The sequence below is a fragment of the Capsicum annuum genome, chromosome 8, assembly GCF_002878395.1.
Source record: "Capsicum annuum cultivar UCD-10X-F1 chromosome 8, UCD10Xv1.1, whole genome shotgun sequence".
In the NCBI taxonomy this organism is placed as follows: Eukaryota; Viridiplantae; Streptophyta; class Magnoliopsida; order Solanales; family Solanaceae; genus Capsicum; species Capsicum annuum.
Window position 1 is genome coordinate 37,172,487 of NC_061118.1, and position 21,250 is coordinate 37,193,736.

At 37.4% G+C, this 21,250-nt stretch overlaps 1 protein-coding gene and 1 pseudogene across 1 annotated transcript; both read right to left on the reverse strand.

Moving 5' to 3' along the window:
- Window positions 1-771: 771 nt before the first annotated feature.
- Window positions 772-1,260, reverse strand: LOC124886572. The gene has a single exon (XM_047395399.1). The coding sequence runs from the start codon at window positions 1,258-1,260 to the stop codon at window positions 772-774; it is 489 nt and encodes a 162-aa protein (XP_047251355.1).
- Window positions 1,261-3,528: 2,268 nt separating this feature from the next.
- LOC107860889 lies at window positions 3,529-15,160 on the reverse strand (annotated as a pseudogene).
- Window positions 15,161-21,250: the final 6,090 nt, after the last annotated feature.

Below are 21,250 nucleotides of genomic sequence, written 5' to 3' on the forward strand. Positions count from 1 at the left end.
AAAGATTATTTGAAGTGGTTTAGAGCTACACAATGATAATTGAGTAAAAGGATGCCGATGAGCTTTATTAGATAAGCAAGAATTACAATAAAAAGGTTTGTCTCGCTCATGAAATGGTAGCGAGAATTTATTTAAAATAAACCTAAGAACTCTAAAGTGGGGATGACCCAAACGTTGATGCCAAGTAGTGAAAGGAGTAGATGTGGCGGTCATGTGAGCTTGGGGATGTGAAATAGGCCTCTCATACAGTCCATTGTTGGTCCGACCGTGCACCAGTGGTTTCCGTGTTTTCAGATCCTTCACAACAAAGTTAAAGGGAAAAAATTCAATGGACTTTGAATTGTCTTGACAAAATTTTAAAACAGAGAGAAGTTTGCATTTAATAGATGGGGCACAAAGAGTGTGAGATAGCTTAAAAACATTATTTGATGCATTTAACTGAGTAGAACCAGTGTGAGAGATAGGAATTTTGTTACCGTCACCCATGGAGACATCCTCGTTACCGTGGTGTGGTTGTAGGTTGTGTGGCTCTGTGGTGATGTGATGGGTGGCTACGGAGTCGACTATCCAAGGGTTAGTGGCAGCAGTAAATCCAGCAGCATAGTTGGCTTTGGCCTCAAAGTGATTATGAGACTTCAAACGACAAACATTGGTGGTGTGACCAATCCTATTGCATAGTTGACATCGAGTAACAGTCTTTGGATTAGAGTTGGACTGCCACTTTGGATTGGAGTTGGACTGCCACTGTGATGTAGTGTTCAGACGTGAATTCTAGTGCCACTGTTGAGAATTATTATTCTGCCTAGGATTGTTATGGTTATTGGTATTGGATTTGGTGGGAGTTGCGACCGCAACAATTATGGGACTGGAAAGTTTCTTAACATCCCCGTTATGAAGGAAGATTTCATTGTCAAGTAGCTTTTCAAACAATTCTTCATATGTTACAACCGTATCACGTGCATAAATGGCAACTGAGATTTCACGACATTCAGAACCTAGCCCTCTGAGTATTTTGACAATGAGTTTAGGATTTGACATAGGAGAACCAACAGTGGCTAACTCATCCGAAAGGAACCGAATAGTATGAAGATATTCAGTGATGGAGCGAGATTCCTTAGTGACACGAGAAAGTTGATCACGCAGGTTGAAGACACGCATTTGTGATCTGTTTGCATAAGTAGTGTGTAGAGCGTCCCAAGCCGATTTGGATGAGTTAGCTGCAGCAACATTCAGAGCAATGGTGGTTTCAACAGATGCCATGAGGGCATTTTGGATGAGTCGGTCTTGACGAAACTAAGTTAAAAAAGCAAGATTGGGAGATACATTGTTTCCAACGGTCAGGGTGCGAGTAGGGGCAGGAGTGGTCCCATCGAGATGGCCAAATAGATTATAACCATACATAAGCATGGAGAATTGAGCTTTCCAGGTGGCAAAGTTGTGGCCAGCACTGAGTTTGATGGGTAATTGGGACGCAGGGTTGAATTGAATAATGATGTTAGCACCTGTTGTGTTATCAGCATTAACAACTCTAGGATTGTTGGCTATTTCTACTGATTTGTGTGAGGAAGAAAGAAAAAAAGTAGGATCGTTCTCGTTAGAGAGTAGAGCTTTGATACCATGTAAACGTAGAGTAAGTGCTGATAGAAGACGATGTTTTATTAATGAAGCATAAAGCGTATTAAATAGAGTTACAGATAAACTAAGATGAGTCCTAAACTAACTAAACTGGACTAGTCCTAAATAAACAGAAATACTGACTAATATTACACGTGATGTTTCAATAAATAAGACGTTACTTTGCTAATGCATTAAGGTTGGGATGGATATCTACTATGAATACAGCGCCTTACATAGGTGCCCAGACATGGCATCATGTTGTTCATATATTCAATACCACTGATTCATCTTTTTCTACTGGTGTGTGAGAGACTGCTGTTCTTGTCTTCTTGTAGGAAATTAAAGGGAGAAGTAGAATGGTAAAAACACGCTGCTATAGTCCTTAGCTAAAAGTTTAGTGATGGAAGGTATATCGTCTTCAACTAGGAAATTTATTGAATGGTTTGAGGATTAAAATTGTGTCCATTTCTGTTTATTAGTCTAATATGCTATAGTTAACTAAGCCTACATACTATAAACAAATGAAAATAAAAATGGGGAGAAGGGGTTTGAGGTTCTTGATGTTTTCTCGCTTTCCTTATAGAGATGTTTATTCATGGACTAGTATGATTCATGGGTACATGAAGAACGGGTGCTCTGAGGTTGCTGTTATGTTTTTCGAGAAAATGATGGTACACGAGGATGTGAAGTGCGGTTTATTGAAGCCAAATGAGGCTACTTTTGTTAGCATTTTTTTTCTTATTAAGCGTTTTTGGATGTTGGTGTGGCGTTATACCAAGGGATGCAAATACATGCTTACATGGTAAAGAATGAGGAGTTGAGTGTCTTCATCATGAGCGCATTGATTGCATTTAATGGGAAGATGAGTTATTTGGTATATGCTTCAAAGGTACTTGATACAATGGTTAGCAAGAAGGTTTGCACTTACACCCTTGAAGTTTTGACGATCCACAAACTATTACTTAAGGGACCTGATTAATGGTTTATTGTGTATCTACGGGACTCAGTCTCATATGAGGATGTTCTCTGACGATGACTTGCTTGATCACAGCTGGAAGTTGTACTTTCCTGCAGAAAGTTGCTAGCGCGGCAGTAGAGGAGCTGAACCTCGACCAATAGGAAGAAGGCTAGGTTTTGTTGTCTCATATAAAAGGATTATCGACATACAACAAGGTTTTGAAGATTAGTGAAGTCTGAAAATCCTGTCAAGGTCGTGGTTTTTACTTTCCTCGAGCAAGAAAGTTTCCACATAAACTTAGTGTGTTCTTTACATTATTGCACTGTCTTTCTTTCCTTTCATAGTATACTGCAGTCGTAGCTTAGGGAACAAGTCCTATTGTATTCGATGGACACATACCTTTCATCAGAGTGGTTAAGAAGAACACTGAAGCAGCAATTACACGTATGGTTTTCGGCAAACTAGGGTGCGACTATTTAGTAATACAAGTCCTGAGCTACTCTGGTGATTGCTTAAAATATTGGATTAAATGCTCAAATTTTTATATGCTTAAACTTTGTAGAGCAATTTTATCCATTGAGTTAATATCATAAGGATATTTAAGCCAATAAATCATATCATCAAGGACAGTCTTCATGGTAACATTTAGCTTGCTATTGTATTAGTTTGTGTAAGTAAGAAAAAGATAAGACAGCTTCATATATTTATACTTTGCAGTCGATTCCAATTAGCAAACTAAGAATCAGGCTGAATATGTAACAAAAATTACAAACTAGAAAAATAAAAATTTCTCTTTGCATCCCAGCAACTTGATAGATTTCGTTCTGCAAATTTTCAAAACTGAAGAATTAAAGTTGAGGGCTTTATGGATAAAGGAGGTACAAAATACATGGATATATAAAACGTAATCTTATGAAGGGTAGAGATTAGGTTGAATACCTGGAAGTAACACACTAGTATCTTATCTTGTGCCTTTTCATTCTCGTATCAATTCTGTGTTCAAATTTTACAACTATCCTCGAAAACCAGACTGGATAGTAAGTTGACAGCATTATGTATATTATGGACAGTCCAATAGCCAGATCACAACTGAAACCCATGAGAACCGCTTACCAACTGATCAAATCTCCTTCTTCTTCTTCATCATCTAGCTCAACTGGAGTTGACGCTTGCGGTACCCCATCATTGCCACCACAATCTTTTGATAGTGGCAATCCACGTAACCCATCATTCCCTTGGTATGAACTGCTCTCAAACATATTAAATTGTTTTCCTTTGGGAATGCATCCAACAAGATGATTATGAGAGAGATTTAAGACTGCAAGAAATGTCAGGGATGCAAGCTGTTGTGGAATTTCACTGCCAATTTTGTTGGATGAGAGATCCAATGATTCAAGTACGGATAATTGGTGCAATGACTCTGGTATAATGCCTTCCAAGCCGTTATGAAATAGGTTCAGTACACGGAGTCCAACGAGATCTCCAATAATGGTTGGAAGATAACCTTCAAATCTGTTCCTTGAGAGATCGATAAACATGTGTGAAGTCAAAACTCGAGGAAGTTCCAGATCGGTCCCTTTGCTAATCCCGAAGCCATAAAATCCTATGCCAATACGGCATGTAAATTATTGTGTAGCATGTGAATCCGCTCAAGCTTGAATTTAGACCATAGAGGTCCTTCGACTCAAGGACGAGTTGAAACTATTTCGATCGACTAAGTTTTAGTAGACGTTGAGAAGTGTGTCAGCTTCCATCGACCATAACTCTCCGTGTATGTTGAATTAGGAAGCGTACTATGTGTCAAATGATAGGTATTCGAGTTAGCCTTCCAGCGATACCAATTTGGCTAAAATCCAACACCCGAGCAAGAAGTTATGGCCCTTTAAAGTGATAAGCGACGCCTAACCAATCGTCCATGGCCACTGGAAAGTATAGGCGATAGCCTAGGCGGCGCCTATGTGAACATAAGCGATAGCCTAGGCGGTGCCTATGTAAACATAGACGATAGCCTAGGCGGCGCCTATGTGAAGATAGGCGATGGGATAGGCGGCGCCTATGTAAAGATAGGCGATGGGATGGGCGGCGCCTATGTAAGGAATTTTGGTGAATTAAACACTCCGTGTTAAGGACAAAGTGGTCCTTTTCCACCCTTACTTAGCCCTAAAACATGACATTTAGTTCCAAGGACACCAAAATACTTATTCTTTCATCAGAAGTGCTCAAGAACTCTCCTTAGGGTTTCAAAATAAAAACCCAAATAGTTTAAGATTTGACCGTAGGTTTTCAAAGATAATTACATATTTGGAATCACCAATCCGCAAGCTTCAAGAAACACCTATTATCCTTGGAAATAGGGGTACGTGGGGTTATCCAAAAATCTGATGGGTGTAGTTTTTATGAACATGCATGCTTTTAACTAGGGGTTTTCAATCAAATGCGAATATCTTGCTTTCAATACGATTTCTAAGTCGTTTTCTTTATGTCATGGGAATTGTTTGCCTATATACTTCAATGGTTGAAACCATGCATATGTGATTTGAGATTTTCCATGGAAGTTTGATAAATATGAATGATAAATTGTTTTCAAATTCCCATGATAATGTTTCGATACTCCTTATTATATTGTGATCAATAAAAGAGAGCATGAATTTGAAATAAATATTGGTCACCACTAGTAAATGATGAAACACCTTGGTTTTTACATGATTATGCATATGTGGATGTGATATTGATGACGATGCCCTTCAAAATATGATATACGATTAAATAGGATGAAATTTGAATGCATTAATTTTACATGAGAAAGGTGGATGCCCAAAGAAGGCGTTTGAGACACAAGCGACTCATCGCTGGAAGAACGTGTTTGCCGACACGGAATATCGGTACCATACTTTGTGGTCTTGCGTACCTGATATTATATTATCCCAAATTGGGATTATGGTTAGGAGCCATGCTTTGTGGTCTTGTGGACTACCATATTTGATTTGGGTCGAGACACCATGCCTTGTGGTCTTGTGTGTCTCTCCCTCACTTGTACTCTAATCTCGGCGGCAACCGAGGTTTGACAGTTGGTGTAAATTATGTAGGGTATTCCACCTAGCTCATTTACATTTCATTATTGTTGAGAAAAACTATTGCATTACACCCATGTGCTTTCAAATGATTTGATACGAAATTGCTTTATAATGGCTCTCAACTATATATTGTAAAAATATTATGTTTTGTTTTGATATCTCTGCGTGCCAGTACCTTTGTGCTGACCCCTTCCCCTCTCCAACCTCTCAGGGTCAGAGGCCCAGTCTAGGGATCAAGAGAATCAGTAGAACTTTCAGACTAAGCTGTAAAGACAAGTGGTGAGCCTTCTATGTTTCGGAAGGTCTTATGTCCTGCAGTCCTTTTATCTTATATTCAGTTTTTGGGTCTACTGGGGGCCTTGTTCTAGTTTTCAGATAGACATTGTTTCAGTCATTTGTTAGAGATTTTCGCAGACAGTTGTTCAGAGGATAATTGATGTTGAGGGAACCTTATCTCCCCGTTATTATCTCTTTTCATATTTAGGACCATGTTTCCGAATTATTGTATTTTTCCCCTTTTTTTTATCATATGAATTAGGTACATGATTACCAGACAGATAGGAGTGTTTCGGGCCTCAATGGTTCGAAATGCTCGTCACGGCTAGGCCCTGGTTCGGGTCGTGACAAAGGAAGGCCTCCCAACCAACTTGGAAATGTGTCATTCAACTCATTGTTGCCTAAATCAAGGATTTCCGAATGTGTGCAATTGATCAATGGTGGCGGAACTTTTCCCTTCAGCTTATTCTCGTACAAGTTAATGATTTTGAGTTGGTTTTTAGTATTAAAAATTGTATTAATTGTTCCACTGAGACTATTATTGCTTAAATCCAATATCCAAACTGTGCTCATCTCACCCAAACATTGTGGGATTGTTCCGCTCAAATTATTACTTCCCAAATCTAGCAGGAACAGTGTTTTCAGATTGCCGGTTGAAGGAATTTGTCTGCTGAAATTATTTTGGGAAAGAATAAGAAATTGTAGGTCCTGCTGGTCTAGGAGTGACTTTGGAATAGGACCTTGCAACTGATTTTGTTTTACAGAAACGAAATACACTTTATTATTGGACTTGAACTCGTGAAATTTTCCACTGAAAGAGTTATTCCTCAAGTCTAAACAAGTTAGTGATGGGAGGGAAAATATCGAGGAAGGTGTAGTCCTATTCAAGTAGTTTGATGACAAGTCGAGGTATTGTAGGTTTTGGAGTCCACTTACGTTGGATGGAATCTGACCAGTTAGGTAATTGTATGATAAATAAAGGTATTTCAAGTTGGAAAGGTCGAAAACTCTTTCGGGCAATACCCCGTGTAACTGTGTCTCGAAGCCATAGAGTTGTTAAATAAGATGAGAAATTCAGAGGAATGGAGGAAGAGATGTTCACAGAGAAAAGTTCAAGAACTTTTAATTGGGTCACGTTCTTAAGTAACAGTTCAAAATTGTAAGGCCCAAGTGTAAGCCCATACAGATCATCACTCCATATACGAAGAACTTGTAATGTAGAAAGGTGAGAGATTTCTACTGGGATTAGTCCTATAAAACCTGAACGCGACAAATCAAGATGCATCAAGCTAGATAACTCACTAAATTTAGCTGAAATGAGCGACCCGAAAAAATTATTAAAAGACAAATCCAGCCTTTTGAGATTAGAGAGCTGAAATAGGCTACTGTTGGAATGAAATTTGCCTTGAAGTCCGCTGCAACTGACATCAAGCTCAATTACTTGTCCCGTCATCTCGTCACAATGAACTCTATTACATGAACAACAATTTGTGCTGTTATTCCATGCAAGAGTTGTTGGAATGTAACAATCATCAGAAGCAGTAGGATTAAAGGTACACATTTGCTTGAATTGTAGAAGAGCATGAGCTTGATGTTTGGGGCACAAATGAGGCAAGGATGATGAGAAACCAAGTTGACAGATAAAGGGATATAGCATAAAAAATAGTACAAGTTTTACACAATCTATTGCTGCACTAAAATGAAGAAAACTAATTAAGTTGGTAGAGAAGAAATCAAGAAATGTCTGCTTTGTGTGTCTCTATTCAATAATTTTGATGAGGTATATATAGTAGAAATTAACCAAAGAAAAATCTACTATGGTGGTTTTGGATTAAACAATTTCAAGAAGGCCACGTAGTCACTTTCAGTCAAGTTCAGGAAGCTCAACTAGTCACTTTCCAGTCAACTTAGTGAAGTTAGTTACATATGCACATTCTCTAGTGTATAAACTTTGACAAAAATCTATAACCATCCCAATGTGTCATACTATATGTGAAGACTATTCAATTTAACAGTAGTCAAGTAAGCACTAGTTAAAAGAGTCTAACAGTAAAAAAGGGCAACCCAGTGCACTAAAGTTCCCACTATGCGCACAGTCTCATCTTACATTTTGCAAGGGGTTGTTATTGGTGCATACATCCTATCTTGGAAGATATCTCATGAGTGATCTTCCCTATCTCAGTAGATTTTTCATATCTCAGTATCCATAGTGATTTAGTTTCTATTTAGGAGAAGATCACAATTCTTTATTAGTTGATTCTTTCCTTATTTAGTTTGTATTCTCTTGTATATATACACACATACATGTCAATGAAATTGTAACACCCCGCATTTTGGGCTAGAACGAAAACCGTCATTTCTATGCATAGATGATCCAAAAGTCATAAATCCTATGTAAATTTGGCATGTTAATTAATTATGTAGTGTGTGAACCTATTTAAGCATGAATTTGAGTGAGCGTCGAAACTTGGGTCAAAATCAATCGACTATAACTCTTTGTATATAATGAATCAGAGGGCCTACTATATATAAAATGAAATCTCTTTGAATTAACTTTCCAACAATACCAATTTTGCCTAAATCCGATACCCGAGCAAAAAGTTATGGCCATTTTAGTGACTGAGACAGTAGCATCATGCGATAAGCGTCCGACACACGCTCTATCGCACGCACCAAAATTTCAGGTTCTATTTCTGCGTTTTTAAGGGTAAAATAGGTATCTTCCATCCCTTATCCAGCTATAACATGGGATTAAACTCTCAAAACACCAAAATATGATTCTTTTCTCTCAAATTCATCAAGAACTCACCCTAGGGTTTCAAACTAAAAAGCCAAATATCTCAAGATTTAACAGTGGGTTTTTATTGATTGTTCAAGATTAGGAATCCCCATTACGAGGGCTACAAGAGGCACCCATCAATCATATGTATAGCATCCCAAAAGCTAGAGTTCATTCAAAAGCTTCTAATTTAAGGTATGCGGGGTTTTCCTAAAATCTCATGGGCATAGAAGTCACGATTTTAAGAAAGGGGTTTCGGATTTATGAATATATTCATGTTTTAGAAGCATTGATGATATTATTTTGGTCTTTAGGCCTTCCCCCAAATTGATTTAAAATTATATATATATATATATATATATATATATATATATATATATATATATATATGTAAGCATGTGTTTTAAGGTTGATGTTTGAATTGAGAGCATGATTCATGAAAAATCCCTCTCTTGTGATGATTTTCATTTACTAATGATATACTATGAAATCGTTTGAATGCATCTTGAAAAGCATTTTATGAAATATCTTGAATAATGTTATATTTGGATTATGCTTTTGATTTCAAAAGAGAGAGGGTTGTTTATGTTGATGAATGTTGAACATAATCCTATAATGAGAAGAGTTGCATGGTTAGTTAAAGATTACATGACCACCACTTGTTTATTGAAAGTATGGAACTTTTGCATAGTTTTGACTTATGTTTTCGAAACATGAATTCTCTTTGTTAAAGTGCATGTTTGGGTGGTCTGAACTATGTTTTTATGAAAGATCATGCTTAACGCATTATGGATCAGAATTACGACTTGCAAGTCTTGGTATGACGATACCAAATTAGACAATGCCATAATAGACTCAGACTATTACAGAAATTAGATTTTATCAGATTTTCGTGATTTAGACTTCAGAATGACTCATATTCAGAACAGGATAAAATTGGACATAAAAAGATGTTAGGTGGTTTCCCGAAGAAGGCATGAGTTCAGACAACTCATTGCCCAAAACCGTGATTTGCCGATCTGGGTATATTATATACGCTGACCTAGTGCCCTATGGTGTATCAGACTCAGACACTCCAACCCTTACGACACACTCGGGTTGGGGGCTTCCTCGCCGAGTCAATAGCGGATTCCATGTAGCCCATGGAATATCAGACTTGTAGGAGAGTTCCACCTAACTCAGAAGTAATACCAAGATCAGAAACTATTTGATAAGAATGATTTATGATTTTCAAAAAAGTACCCATGTGTTTTGAAATGATTTATGCATGATGGTTTGGTAAATTTCTCTCACCTACTTTATACTTATAAACATATTATTTTGGATTTCTTCGCTTACCAGTACATTGTATTGACCCCTTCCCTTCCAGGTTCTAATGCACAGTCTAGGGGGCCTGATAAACAGTAGATTCAGATAGATAGAAGTACAGAGTCCAGTTGGTGAGCCTTCTATACTTCAGAAGGCCTATCTATTTTTTTGAGATTATTCGTAGTTATGATTTTAGTCTATTGGTGGCTTTGTCCCAGTTTTTAGACAGTTGATATTTGATCATGTAGTAGAGATTTCACAGACGGTTATCAGATGTTGTTAGATGGTTTTGGATTTTGACTTTCATTTAAAATTTATGTCAGACTTATGAAAATGATTCCATTGTTACATATATTTCTACATCTCCTTATTGTACATGAATAGTGTATGTGATTACAAGTTAGAAGGGATCTCAGACTTTCATGGTTTGGGATACCCGTCACGGCCAGGGCCTCAGTTCGGGTCATGGAAAACTTTGTATTAGAGCATGGTTCATGGTCCTAGGGTGTCTGCAAAATCGCATTGGGTAGAGTCTTATTTATGGGTGTGTAGTGTGTCACACTTATAAGCAGGAGGCTACAAGGCGTTTAGGAATATTTTCCTTTCTTCATGTTCTAGTTCATGCTATGGAGTTAGAATGTTCCTCTTTCATACTCTAATTCATTCTGTGTTATTGCCCATACGAAAGTAAAGTTATCCCAATTCTTTCCTTACTTTGATGTGCTCAGATATGTCTCATTGTTGAGGTGAATCAAGTATAGAAGTTTAGAGTTTAAATGGTATGGTCCCTTCTGATTGAGCCATATAAGATTTTAAAATTATGAAAGGACTTGAGAAGAGTCCGTTAGTGCTTCAGAGTGTATTGATTCTAGTATGAATGTTGGTTCTGATGAAATCGTGTTTTTCAGCCTGCGGTATTAAGGGTATTCAGTCCTTTTAAAAAAATTATGTTACAGATGTCATGCCTAAAAGGGGAATGATGTGTAGAAGAATTGCCGAAACTGTATTTCCACCCAAGTAGTAGTATAAGTTAAAGTGTCGGTGTCATGACCTATTGGTAGTGAGATTAGACCAAGAAGCTGATGTTATGAAGTCACAAAGTTAGGAGTCAGAGTAAGGGCGACTTTTGTGTAAATAAATATTTTAGTTGAATAACCGATGTTCGAGGATGATTTACCCCTTTATAGTGATAGACTAATGTGGTAGCTAGTAGCATGAGTGGATTGTATGGTAGTCGGTGGGGGAAGTGTTTGACTTAGATTTTTATTTATACAGAGTAAGATGTGTATTCTTAGATCATTGATTATTGTGTGTCAAGTTTCTATCTCTTGTAATTTTGTTATCATCGTGTTGTTGAAACTAAAAGTCTAGTGAAGCCGTGTGGGGCTCTTTCGATTCACTAGCATAGTTGCTCTGTTATTCATTTCATTTTCTTATTCAAAACACAAAAATCAAAGTCTAGTGAAGCCGTGTGAGGCCTATTTTGATTCACTAGCAACTTGTTATTCAACTTGTTGTTCTTGTGTTGGTTGAATATATGTATAGTCGAATCTTTTCCCATGAGATTGAGTTGGTAATGAAGTGATACATCCTTGTGTGTTAGTTTAGTAGAAGGTGGAGAAGGAGTTATTAGTTAAGGTGAATTGTTGTCTGCTTGAAGTAAGAAAATGGCTAGGTGAGCCAATAAGTTATAATTATAGACTCATGGTTGTTTGTGGAATTTGAAGGTAGTCTAAATGTACGATTGGGTAAGTAAGTGTGATGTGAGAAAGCCATCTAAGTAGATAAGATTGTATGGGGTTATAATATAAGATTAAGGTTGACCATGTCTATTACATGACTTTACCCCCTTGACCTTCTTTTCGTTGGTAGTTGTAAACTAGTACTACTTGTGAGAAGGTATGTAGTAGATTTTTGAGGTATTTGGATAGAATGTCCCAATTTGATGGACTAGTATATAATGTTACCTTCTTCATTAGTGGTAGATGATTGATGTTAGACTATTGGCTTGAATTTAATGTAGGATGTGGATGTAAGAATAGTGGCTTAAGATTAATGATGAATGTTTTGTGAGAATTGTATGTCAGGTTGGGTTATAAAACATGCTTACCACTAGACATTAAGTTTGAACAGTTGATGTCCATAAAGGTGGATGTGATGATTTCTTGGTTAATGATACTAGTTATATAGAAATGATCTAATAGGATTGAATGGTGTATGCAATAGATTAAGTTTATTTGATAACAAAGTAAGATATTGTATGTATGAGGTAGAAGTATGCCCAAGGTGATATCGAGTTGCGGCATTTTCTAAGACTATTACATGTTGTGTGTAGCTAGTAGACATAGTTGTACCATTGAGTTTCTAGGTGGAGAAATACTAGTAGTATGATTCATCAAAGGCTTGGTGATATCTATGTTAAGTGTTATAATCTAAGTTTGAATTTTTGAAGGTTGAACCGACAAAAATAAGAGTTGAAGCGCTATAGGGGGTGCACTTCGACTATGGGAATACTCATGAAGATTTGAAGTTAGTAAGTGTTCAAGTATTTATGATAACTATTGGTGGCTATAGAAAGATAGAGTGTATCTCAGAAGGTAGTATTAATAGTGGGTTTTCCACTTTCAGGTGTAGTCAATCAGGTTAAGTTCTATGATATGCATGTATTGTCGTTTTCCAGACCCTAAAGTGCAGTAAGTGTAGTTCAGCTAGAATCTAGTAAGGGATCTCTCAAACTTAAGATGATGGCGTGAGGCTAAGGGGGAGATGATAGAACAAATAACCAAGTAAGGCTCTCAGATTCTAGTAGTGATGCAGTATGATATAGAACGTCAGAAAGTGAGGGTAAGACTCAACCCATTCTTATCTTAGTATTTTTTAGTTATCCCAATACCTACTCATGCCTCACGTTTTAGTTCCCTGATCATAGTTTATGTTCATGTATATGATAGAGAATCACGTGCTCTTCCAGTTCCTAAATGAGGAATTCCAGTTCATTCAGTAGGATCACATTCCATAAGTTATGAACTCCAAATTGAGGTCATGCATCTCATGACTCATGTACTCACGCTTTATAGTTGCTCAATTCCCATAACTCATGCTACACGTCAAATGATTGGCAAGATTCAGCTTATAGACAGGTATACTCTCAATTCAGATCACTTTGATGAATCCCTGATGTTGATTCGATATTCCTCAGGCCTCAGTTAAGTGTCAAGTCTCGTATAATATCCTTCCACGCTTTAAGATATTATGTTCTAACCTTTTAGTGACTCCTTCTTATGTGATGATAGTGGTGATGAGTAAATGTTTCTTGTTGATGAAAGATCATAGCATACTTGTTTTAGATAAGGCCATAAGTATAAAGTAAGATTGGGGCCAAGTCTTTGATACATGTGATGGTTAGTAGAAATTTTTGTGTGTATGTTCTTGGGGTACAGCGTGTGAGTTGTATTGATAGGGGTTTAGACAATATATGTGAAGTATGTCTTTATGGGTATTTGCCTTGAAGTTCATATGTGGTTATAAAGATAGTCTTGAATGACATGTTGGGGATTTAAGTGGAGGAACGCAATATGTGCTAGTAAATCCATAGTAAGAGTTCAAATTTAGTCATCATTGAAGTGGTAAGGCACGTTATGTTTAGGGTGCGATCTCTAAAAATGGTATAGAAGATTGAATCATATGGTTTAGAATAGTATCGTGGTGTGGCATGTTGTATTTTGTGATTTAGAATTAGGCTTGACCACAGTGAAAGGGTTTAAGCTACTTTAGACGTTAGTAGAAAGAGTTATCAATGCCCGTATAAGAATTCTAAGTTGAATCAAATGTGTATGGTATTTAAAGGGAATAATATAGTTAAGGGAGTATTCGAGAAGTGTGCTAAGCTTGAAAGTAAGGAGTTGCATTGCCTAAGGCCCAGTAATTCTATCCTAGTTTATGAGTTATATGTCTATATTCCATGCTATAGAGTAGAGTATTGTTGTGATTCCTTAGTTGGATGTCATGTGTAACTCATGCCCAAGATTCTTTTCTCCCGAATGCTACTATAAATTTTTTTAGAAAGAGTGTTGAAGAGATACTCTAGTTAGGTATAAGTTCCAAGTATAATTCGGCTTGGATAGCCAGCGATTCAGTTTACAGACAGGCAGACAAGTTACTGTGGTTTTACACCTCTTAACCCAGTCCTACTATCCAAAGTCTCATGCATATGACCACCCCAAGAGATAATCTATTCCATCTATGTAAATTTCAAATTCAGTTCATTCCAAGCATCATGTTTCAGATTCATCTATTTAGTCATGACTCAGTTCACAAGAGTTCAGCGCACAATCTCAAATTTTTCCAAGTATTTTAGCTTATACAGTGTAATACCCTAGTACAGTCTAGGTCTTATTACCTCATGATTCGTACTAGCCTCAGTTATCACTTCTCAATTAAATATATATGATTGGGTCATGAACACTTCAAGGGAATCCTAAACTCTCAGCATTAATCAGCTCCTTAAACCAAGTAAAGTCAAGTCAGCTCAGAATTCAATTTCATGATAGAAGTTTAAAAGTTTTAGCTCAGCTATATCCCTTCTTAGAATACATATCATGTCCACATTATTCCATACCTTTAAGACTTCAACATTCCTACCCATCATTCGGGGACGAATGATCCCAAGGGGGAGATAATGTAACACCCCGCATTTCAGGCTAGAACGAAAACTGTCATTTCTATGCATAGATGATCCAAAAGTCATAAATCCTATGCAAATTTGGCATGTTAATCAATTATGTAGTGTGTGAACCTATTTAATAATGAATTGAGATCATAGAGGTCCCCTAACTCAAGGACGAGTTGAAAGCTTTCCTATCGTTCGTGTTTGAGTGAGCGTCGAAACTTGGATCAAATTCAATCGACCATAACCCTTTGTATGTAATGAATCAGAGGGCCTACTATATATCAAATGAAATATCTTTGAATTATCTTTCGAACGATACCAATTTCGTCTAAATAAGATACCCAAGCAAAAAGTTATGGCCATTTTAGTGACTGAGACAGTAGCATCATGTGATAAGCGTGTGATGCACACCCTATCGCACGCACCAAAATGTCAGGTTCTGTTTTCGTGTTTTTAAGTGCAAAATAGGTATCTTCCATCCCTTATCCAGCTATAACACGGGATTAAACTCCCAAAACACAAAAATATGATTCTTTTCTCTCAAATTCATCAAGAACTCACCCTAGGGTTTCAAACTAAAACCCTAATATCTCAAGATTTAACCGTGGATTTTCCTTGATTCTTCAAGATTCGGAATTCCCATTGCGAGGGATACAAGAGGCACCCATCAATCGTATGTATAGTATCTCAAAATCTAGAGTTCATTCAAAATCTTATAATTTAAGGTACACGGAGTTTTCCTAAAATCTCATGGGCATAGAAATCATGATTTTCGGATTTATGAATATATTCATGTTTTAGAAGCGTTGATGATATTGTTTTGGTCTTTAGGACTTCCCACAAATTGATTTGAAAATATATATATATATATATATATATATTATATATATATATATATATGTAAGCATGTGTTTTAAGGTTGATGATTGAATTGAGAGCATGATTCATGAAAAATCCCTCTCTTGTGATGATTTTCATTTATTAATGATATACTATGAAATCGTTTGAATGCATCTTGAAAAGCATGTTATGAAATATCTTGAATAATATTATATTTGGATTATGATTTTGATTTCAAAAGAGAGAGGGTTGTTTATGTTGATGAATGTTGAACATAATCCTATAATGAGAAGAGTTGCATGGTTTGCTAAAGATTACCTGACCACCACTTGTTTATTGAAAGTATGGAAATTTTGCATAGTTTTGACTTATGTTTTCCGAACATGAATTCTCTTTGTTAAATTGCATGTTTGGGTGGTCTGAACTATGTTTTTATGAAAGATCATGCTTAATGATTATGGCTCAGAATTATGACTTGCAAGTCTTGGTATGACGATACCAAATCAGACAATGCCATAACAGACTCAGACTAATATAGAAATCAGACTTTATCAAATTTACATGATTTAAACTTCAGAATGACTCATATTCAGAACAGGCTAAAATTGGGCATAAAGAGATGTTAGGTGGTTTTTCAAAGAAGGCGTGAGTTCAGACAACTCATTGCCTAAAACCGTGATTTGCCGATCTGGGTATATTATTATATGCTGGTGTAATACCCCGAGAAATTTTTCGTTGAAATTTTGTGCGTAAACGTGTTGGGTTCTATCTTTTAGAATGAATTATAAATTTTTCGTGTGGAATGTCTTAGATTATGACCCACCATTGCCCAGAGTATCGAATAAGATTTCTAACTATAGGTGGATCATCCAAAATGGACACCTGAGCGCCGAGTTATGAACATTCCGATCGAATCGTGATTAGTAAAACGCGCAGGAAAAAGTACTGAGGCCTGGCGTATTTTTGCTCCAACTTTAAATGATCATAACTCCTTGTACATAATGATCTGAGTGATCTACTATATATCAACGGAAATCTCTGCAACTCATCTTTCCAATGAAATTGGTTTCATCCAATTTTTCGATCGGAGCATAAAGTTATGGTCGATCTACTTCAGCTTATCAAACGCAAATTTTTGGATCAACTTCAAATGATCATAAATCCTCGTACACAATGATCTGGGTGAGATACTATATATCAACGGAAAGATATGAGAGTCATGTTTCTAATGAAATTAGTTTCATCCAATTTGAATATCGGAGTAGAACGTTATGGTTGATCTACTTCAGACTAACAAAACAGTCCACCAAAGGACAGATTCGAGAATTATTTAATTTTTAGGGGCGTTTTGGTCATTCCCCCACACCCAAAATCCATCCAAACCTTATATTAAAGCATATTAGAAGTATTATATATTATATTTCATCAAATTCCGTCAAAATGAAAACCCTAAGCTGCTACATCCAACTTCAAGAACCTCCAAAGTTCACCATTAATTCTGCAAATTTATTCAAGATTCCAAGTTCCTAGTTTAAGAACTTCAAGAACCATCATTCAAAGGCATGATTAACATCTCAAAAATGAGTATCGATCTAAAGTTCATCGTTCAAGGTATGTGGGGTTTTTCAACAAGAACTCTCTTTCATTCTTTTGCCCAAATGTAATTTTCTTTACAAAGTTATGATTTTTATTTGACTTTTACGAATTTGAAGCATGAACCCATATCTTATGGTGATTATTATGAAATATTGATGTTTATGATTTTAGAATTTACATATGTGGAGATATAAAGAATGAATCTTGAACGATATTATCATAATTTTAATATTTGGGTTGTGAATCCCCATTAGAAATTGTGTTTTTTTTTTTTGAGAAAGTGTGTGTTATAAGCACATTGATGTTGAATATTTGAGATATTTTGAATGATTTGACCTTTTGATCTTAATGGAGTTGTTTTGAACTCGAGTGTGAAAGAAATCCACAACGTGGTTGATTTTGATAGATGGGAAGCATGATGGCTCCCGATGTATATTTATATATTACTGAAATTATTTTGTTGTGGATTGTCTTTGAAATGATCTGAGTTAAGTCCGGGAGAAATCTTTAGCACCGAGTGGGAGGTATAAAGCGACCTTACTTCCCTAGAACTACGTGCCCCCATAGGAGTGAGCTTGAGGCTAATTTATATAGTGATCACTAGTTTATGTGGATTTAATATCGATAGTCGTACTCCAATGGAAAGGATAGGACGGCTCTCCCCAACATGGGTTGTACGTTGGACTCCATGTAGTGCACATGTTTTATGTCGGTTATAGGATCTCCCAGTGTGTGTGTATTTCCTTGTGTCTATGGTGAATGGTGAAGTGATTTGAAAGTGGAATTGTGAAAGTTATTATTTCGAAAGATTTAAATGATATTTACATTATGAGAATTGATATTCTTGATGAACTAAAAGTGATTGACAAATTATATGATGACTCACATGTGTTATTGTGCTTATTTCATCCTCTCATGATTATGATGATTTTCTTTGGGCTATGTGAGTCTTTCATACATCCTACATATTTCTTATAAATATTTATGATGATGATGTTTATACAACTGCATACACCCCCATATACTCGGTTCCTTTCCATATTACTGACCCACATCTTTGGATGTGGGCTCTATTTTCTCAGAATGTAGGTTCAGGTGCTCAGTTCCAAGTTCGACAGTGATTCTTCAGGCACGCTGTTCTACATCCTCTATTGTGGTGAGTCCTCATGTTCATAGGATGTGATGTATGATGTTGGTTTCACAAAATTGTTTACATTTGATAACTGAGTATTAGTTAGTTGGGGCATGTCTCAATGGCTTGCTGGTTTTATTGATTTTCTTAGAGGTTTGTCAGACTAGTATTGATGTTGGGAGTTGAATAATAAGTCATATTTTGTTATCTTTCTAAAATTCTTTTATTCTTGGATGATGATTACTCTGTTGATATTTGAGGGTTATTTATGGAAACCCCATTGATTTGTGTTGAACGAATGAAAATGGCTCAAAAGGTTAGCTGGGGGCTACTCGTAGCCTCAAGCACCATGTGACGCTCCAGGACCTATTTTTTGGGGTGTTACAAACTTGGTATTAGAGCCTAAGGTCTTAAGGTATCCTAGGGAGTCTGACAAGCCGCGTTAAGTAGAGTCTTGATCATCGGTATGTAGCGCGCCACATCTATGAGCAAGAGGCTACAAGATGTTTTATAAAAATGTGTGATTCTTTCTTTCAGAAGTCTATTGTGCTTAAAGTGTCTCTCTCTGCTATTGATTCGTGCTTTTCTTTTTTAGAAATATACCTCCACGTCGAGCGAGAATAAATAATGATGGTCAGCAACCTCAACACGCTGATCCATTGAATGAAAACGTGTCTCATGCTGAATTCTGGGCAGTCTTTCAGGCGCTGGCCTAAGATGTTACTAGAAATGTTCAGGCCAACCCGACCCTGGCTCCACAGCAGCAGAGAGGTGATTCAGATGCTGCCAGGATTTGTGACTTCATCCGGATGAATCCGCCAAAATTCTATGGGTCCAAGTCTGATAAGGATCCACAATTGTTTTTAGAGGAGGCACAGAAGATTACTCAGGTGATGCATATATCTAAGGAACATAGTGTGGAGTTGGCTGCATATAGGTTGAAAGACCTTGCTTATGACTGGGTTGTTTCTTTGAGGAAAGGTAGAGGTGAGGGAGCTATCCCTACAACTTTGCAAGAGTTCCAGGATGCATTCCTGGATAAGTTTTTTCCTTTGGAGATGAGGGAGGTGAAGGTGGAAGAGTTTATGAACCTGCGACGGGGCTCTATGACTGTCAGGGAGTACTGTCTAAAGTTTAATCAGTTGGCCAAGTATGCTCCTGACTTAGTGGCTGATAATCGGGCTAGTATGAGTAAGTTTGTGACTGGAGTGTCTAGTTATATGGTTAAGGAGTGTAGGTCTGCTATGCTGAATAGTGAGATAAATCTTTCTAGGCTGATGACTCATGCCCAACAGATTGAGGCAGACAAGATTAAGGATAGAGATAGAATGAGAGGGAATAAGAGAGCTAGGTCCGAGCAACACGGACAGGGTTAGACTAGATCACAGGGAGGGAGTCGCCCTCAGTATCAGGATCATTCGTCTATGCTAGCATCGTCATCTGCTAGTGCTCCCGTGCCTAGAGATAGGCAGGAGCAAGGTAGCAGGTCATATGCATCCAGGTCCCAGTACAGTGCTGGCAGTAAGCCAAATCATCCCCTGTGTCCTAAGTGTGGTAGGGCTCATTCGGGTGAGTGTTGGGGTGAGAAGAAGGGTTGTTTCCGATGTGGTGAAACGGGTCACAGAGTTAGAGATTCTCCACAGGATGGACAAGGGCATCGTGACTATCGCCCTCAGACCCAGACTAAGACTGTTAGTGCTCCAGTTCCAACGACTCGCCCAGCCCCAGCTCAGGACGCCTCTTCTAGCAATGCTGGAGGGCAGCGCCAGAATAAATTATATGCTTTACCATCCCGCCAGGAACAGGAGGACTCTCCCGATGTTGTTACTGGTATGCTTCGTATATTTCAGTTTGATGTGTATGCTTTGTTGGATCCTGGATCCAGTTTCTCATATGTTACACCTTTGATTGCTGTGAATTTTGAAATGAGTCCTGAGATTATTCCTGAGCCTATCCTAGTTTCTACCCCAGTGGGTGATTCGATTGTTGCCCAGAAAGTGTATAAAAAGTGTCCTGTTACCGTTCTTTATAGAGTCTTGTTGGCTGATCTGATTGAGTTAGACATGGTAGATTTTGATGTGATTCTGGGTATGGACTGGTTGTATTCTTCTTATGCCTCTACTGTTTGTCGGACCCGAATAGTCAAGTTTTAGTTTTCGGGTGCATCCGTGTTTGAGTGGTATGGGAATTCTGTGTCACCCAAGAGTTATTTTACCTCTTATCTCAAAGCTAGAAAGGTTATTTCCAAGAGGTGTATTTACCATTTAGTTAGAGTCAAAGACACTAAGTCTGAGACTTTAACTCTCTAGTCTGTTAAAGTTGTCAATGAGTTTTCTAATGTCTTTTCGGATGATCTCCCAGGTATACCTCCAGATAGAGAGATAGAGTTCAGGATTGATCTTCTTCCGATACTCAACCCATTTTTATTCTTCCTTACCATATGGCCCCTACAGAACTTAAGGAGTTGAAAGAGCAAATCAAAGATCTACTAGATATGGGTTTCATAAGGCCCAGTGTTTCTCCTTGGGGTGCTCCTGTGTTGTTTGTGAGAAAGAAAGATGGCTCTTTGCGTATGTGCATTAATTACCGCCAACTGAATAAAGTCACCGTAAAAAATAAGTACCCCCTTCCAAGAATAGATTATTTATTTGACCAATTACAAGGTGCAAGTTATTTCTCAAAGATAGACCTTCATTCCGGCTATCATCAACTAAAAGTTAGGGTGTGTGACATCCCAAAAACCACTTTCCGAACTCGTTATGGCCATTTTGAGTTTCTTGTTATGTCTTTCGGGTTAACTAATGCCCCAGCAGCTTTCATGGAGCTCATGAATTGAGTGTTCAGACCATATCTGGATATGTTTTTCATAGTGTTCATCGATGATATACTGGTGTACTCCTGTAGTGAGGATGAACATTCTGATCATCTTTGAACTGTCTTGCAAACCCTTAGAGATCACAAGTTGTTTGCCAAGTTCAGTAAGTGTGAGTTTTGGCTAAGG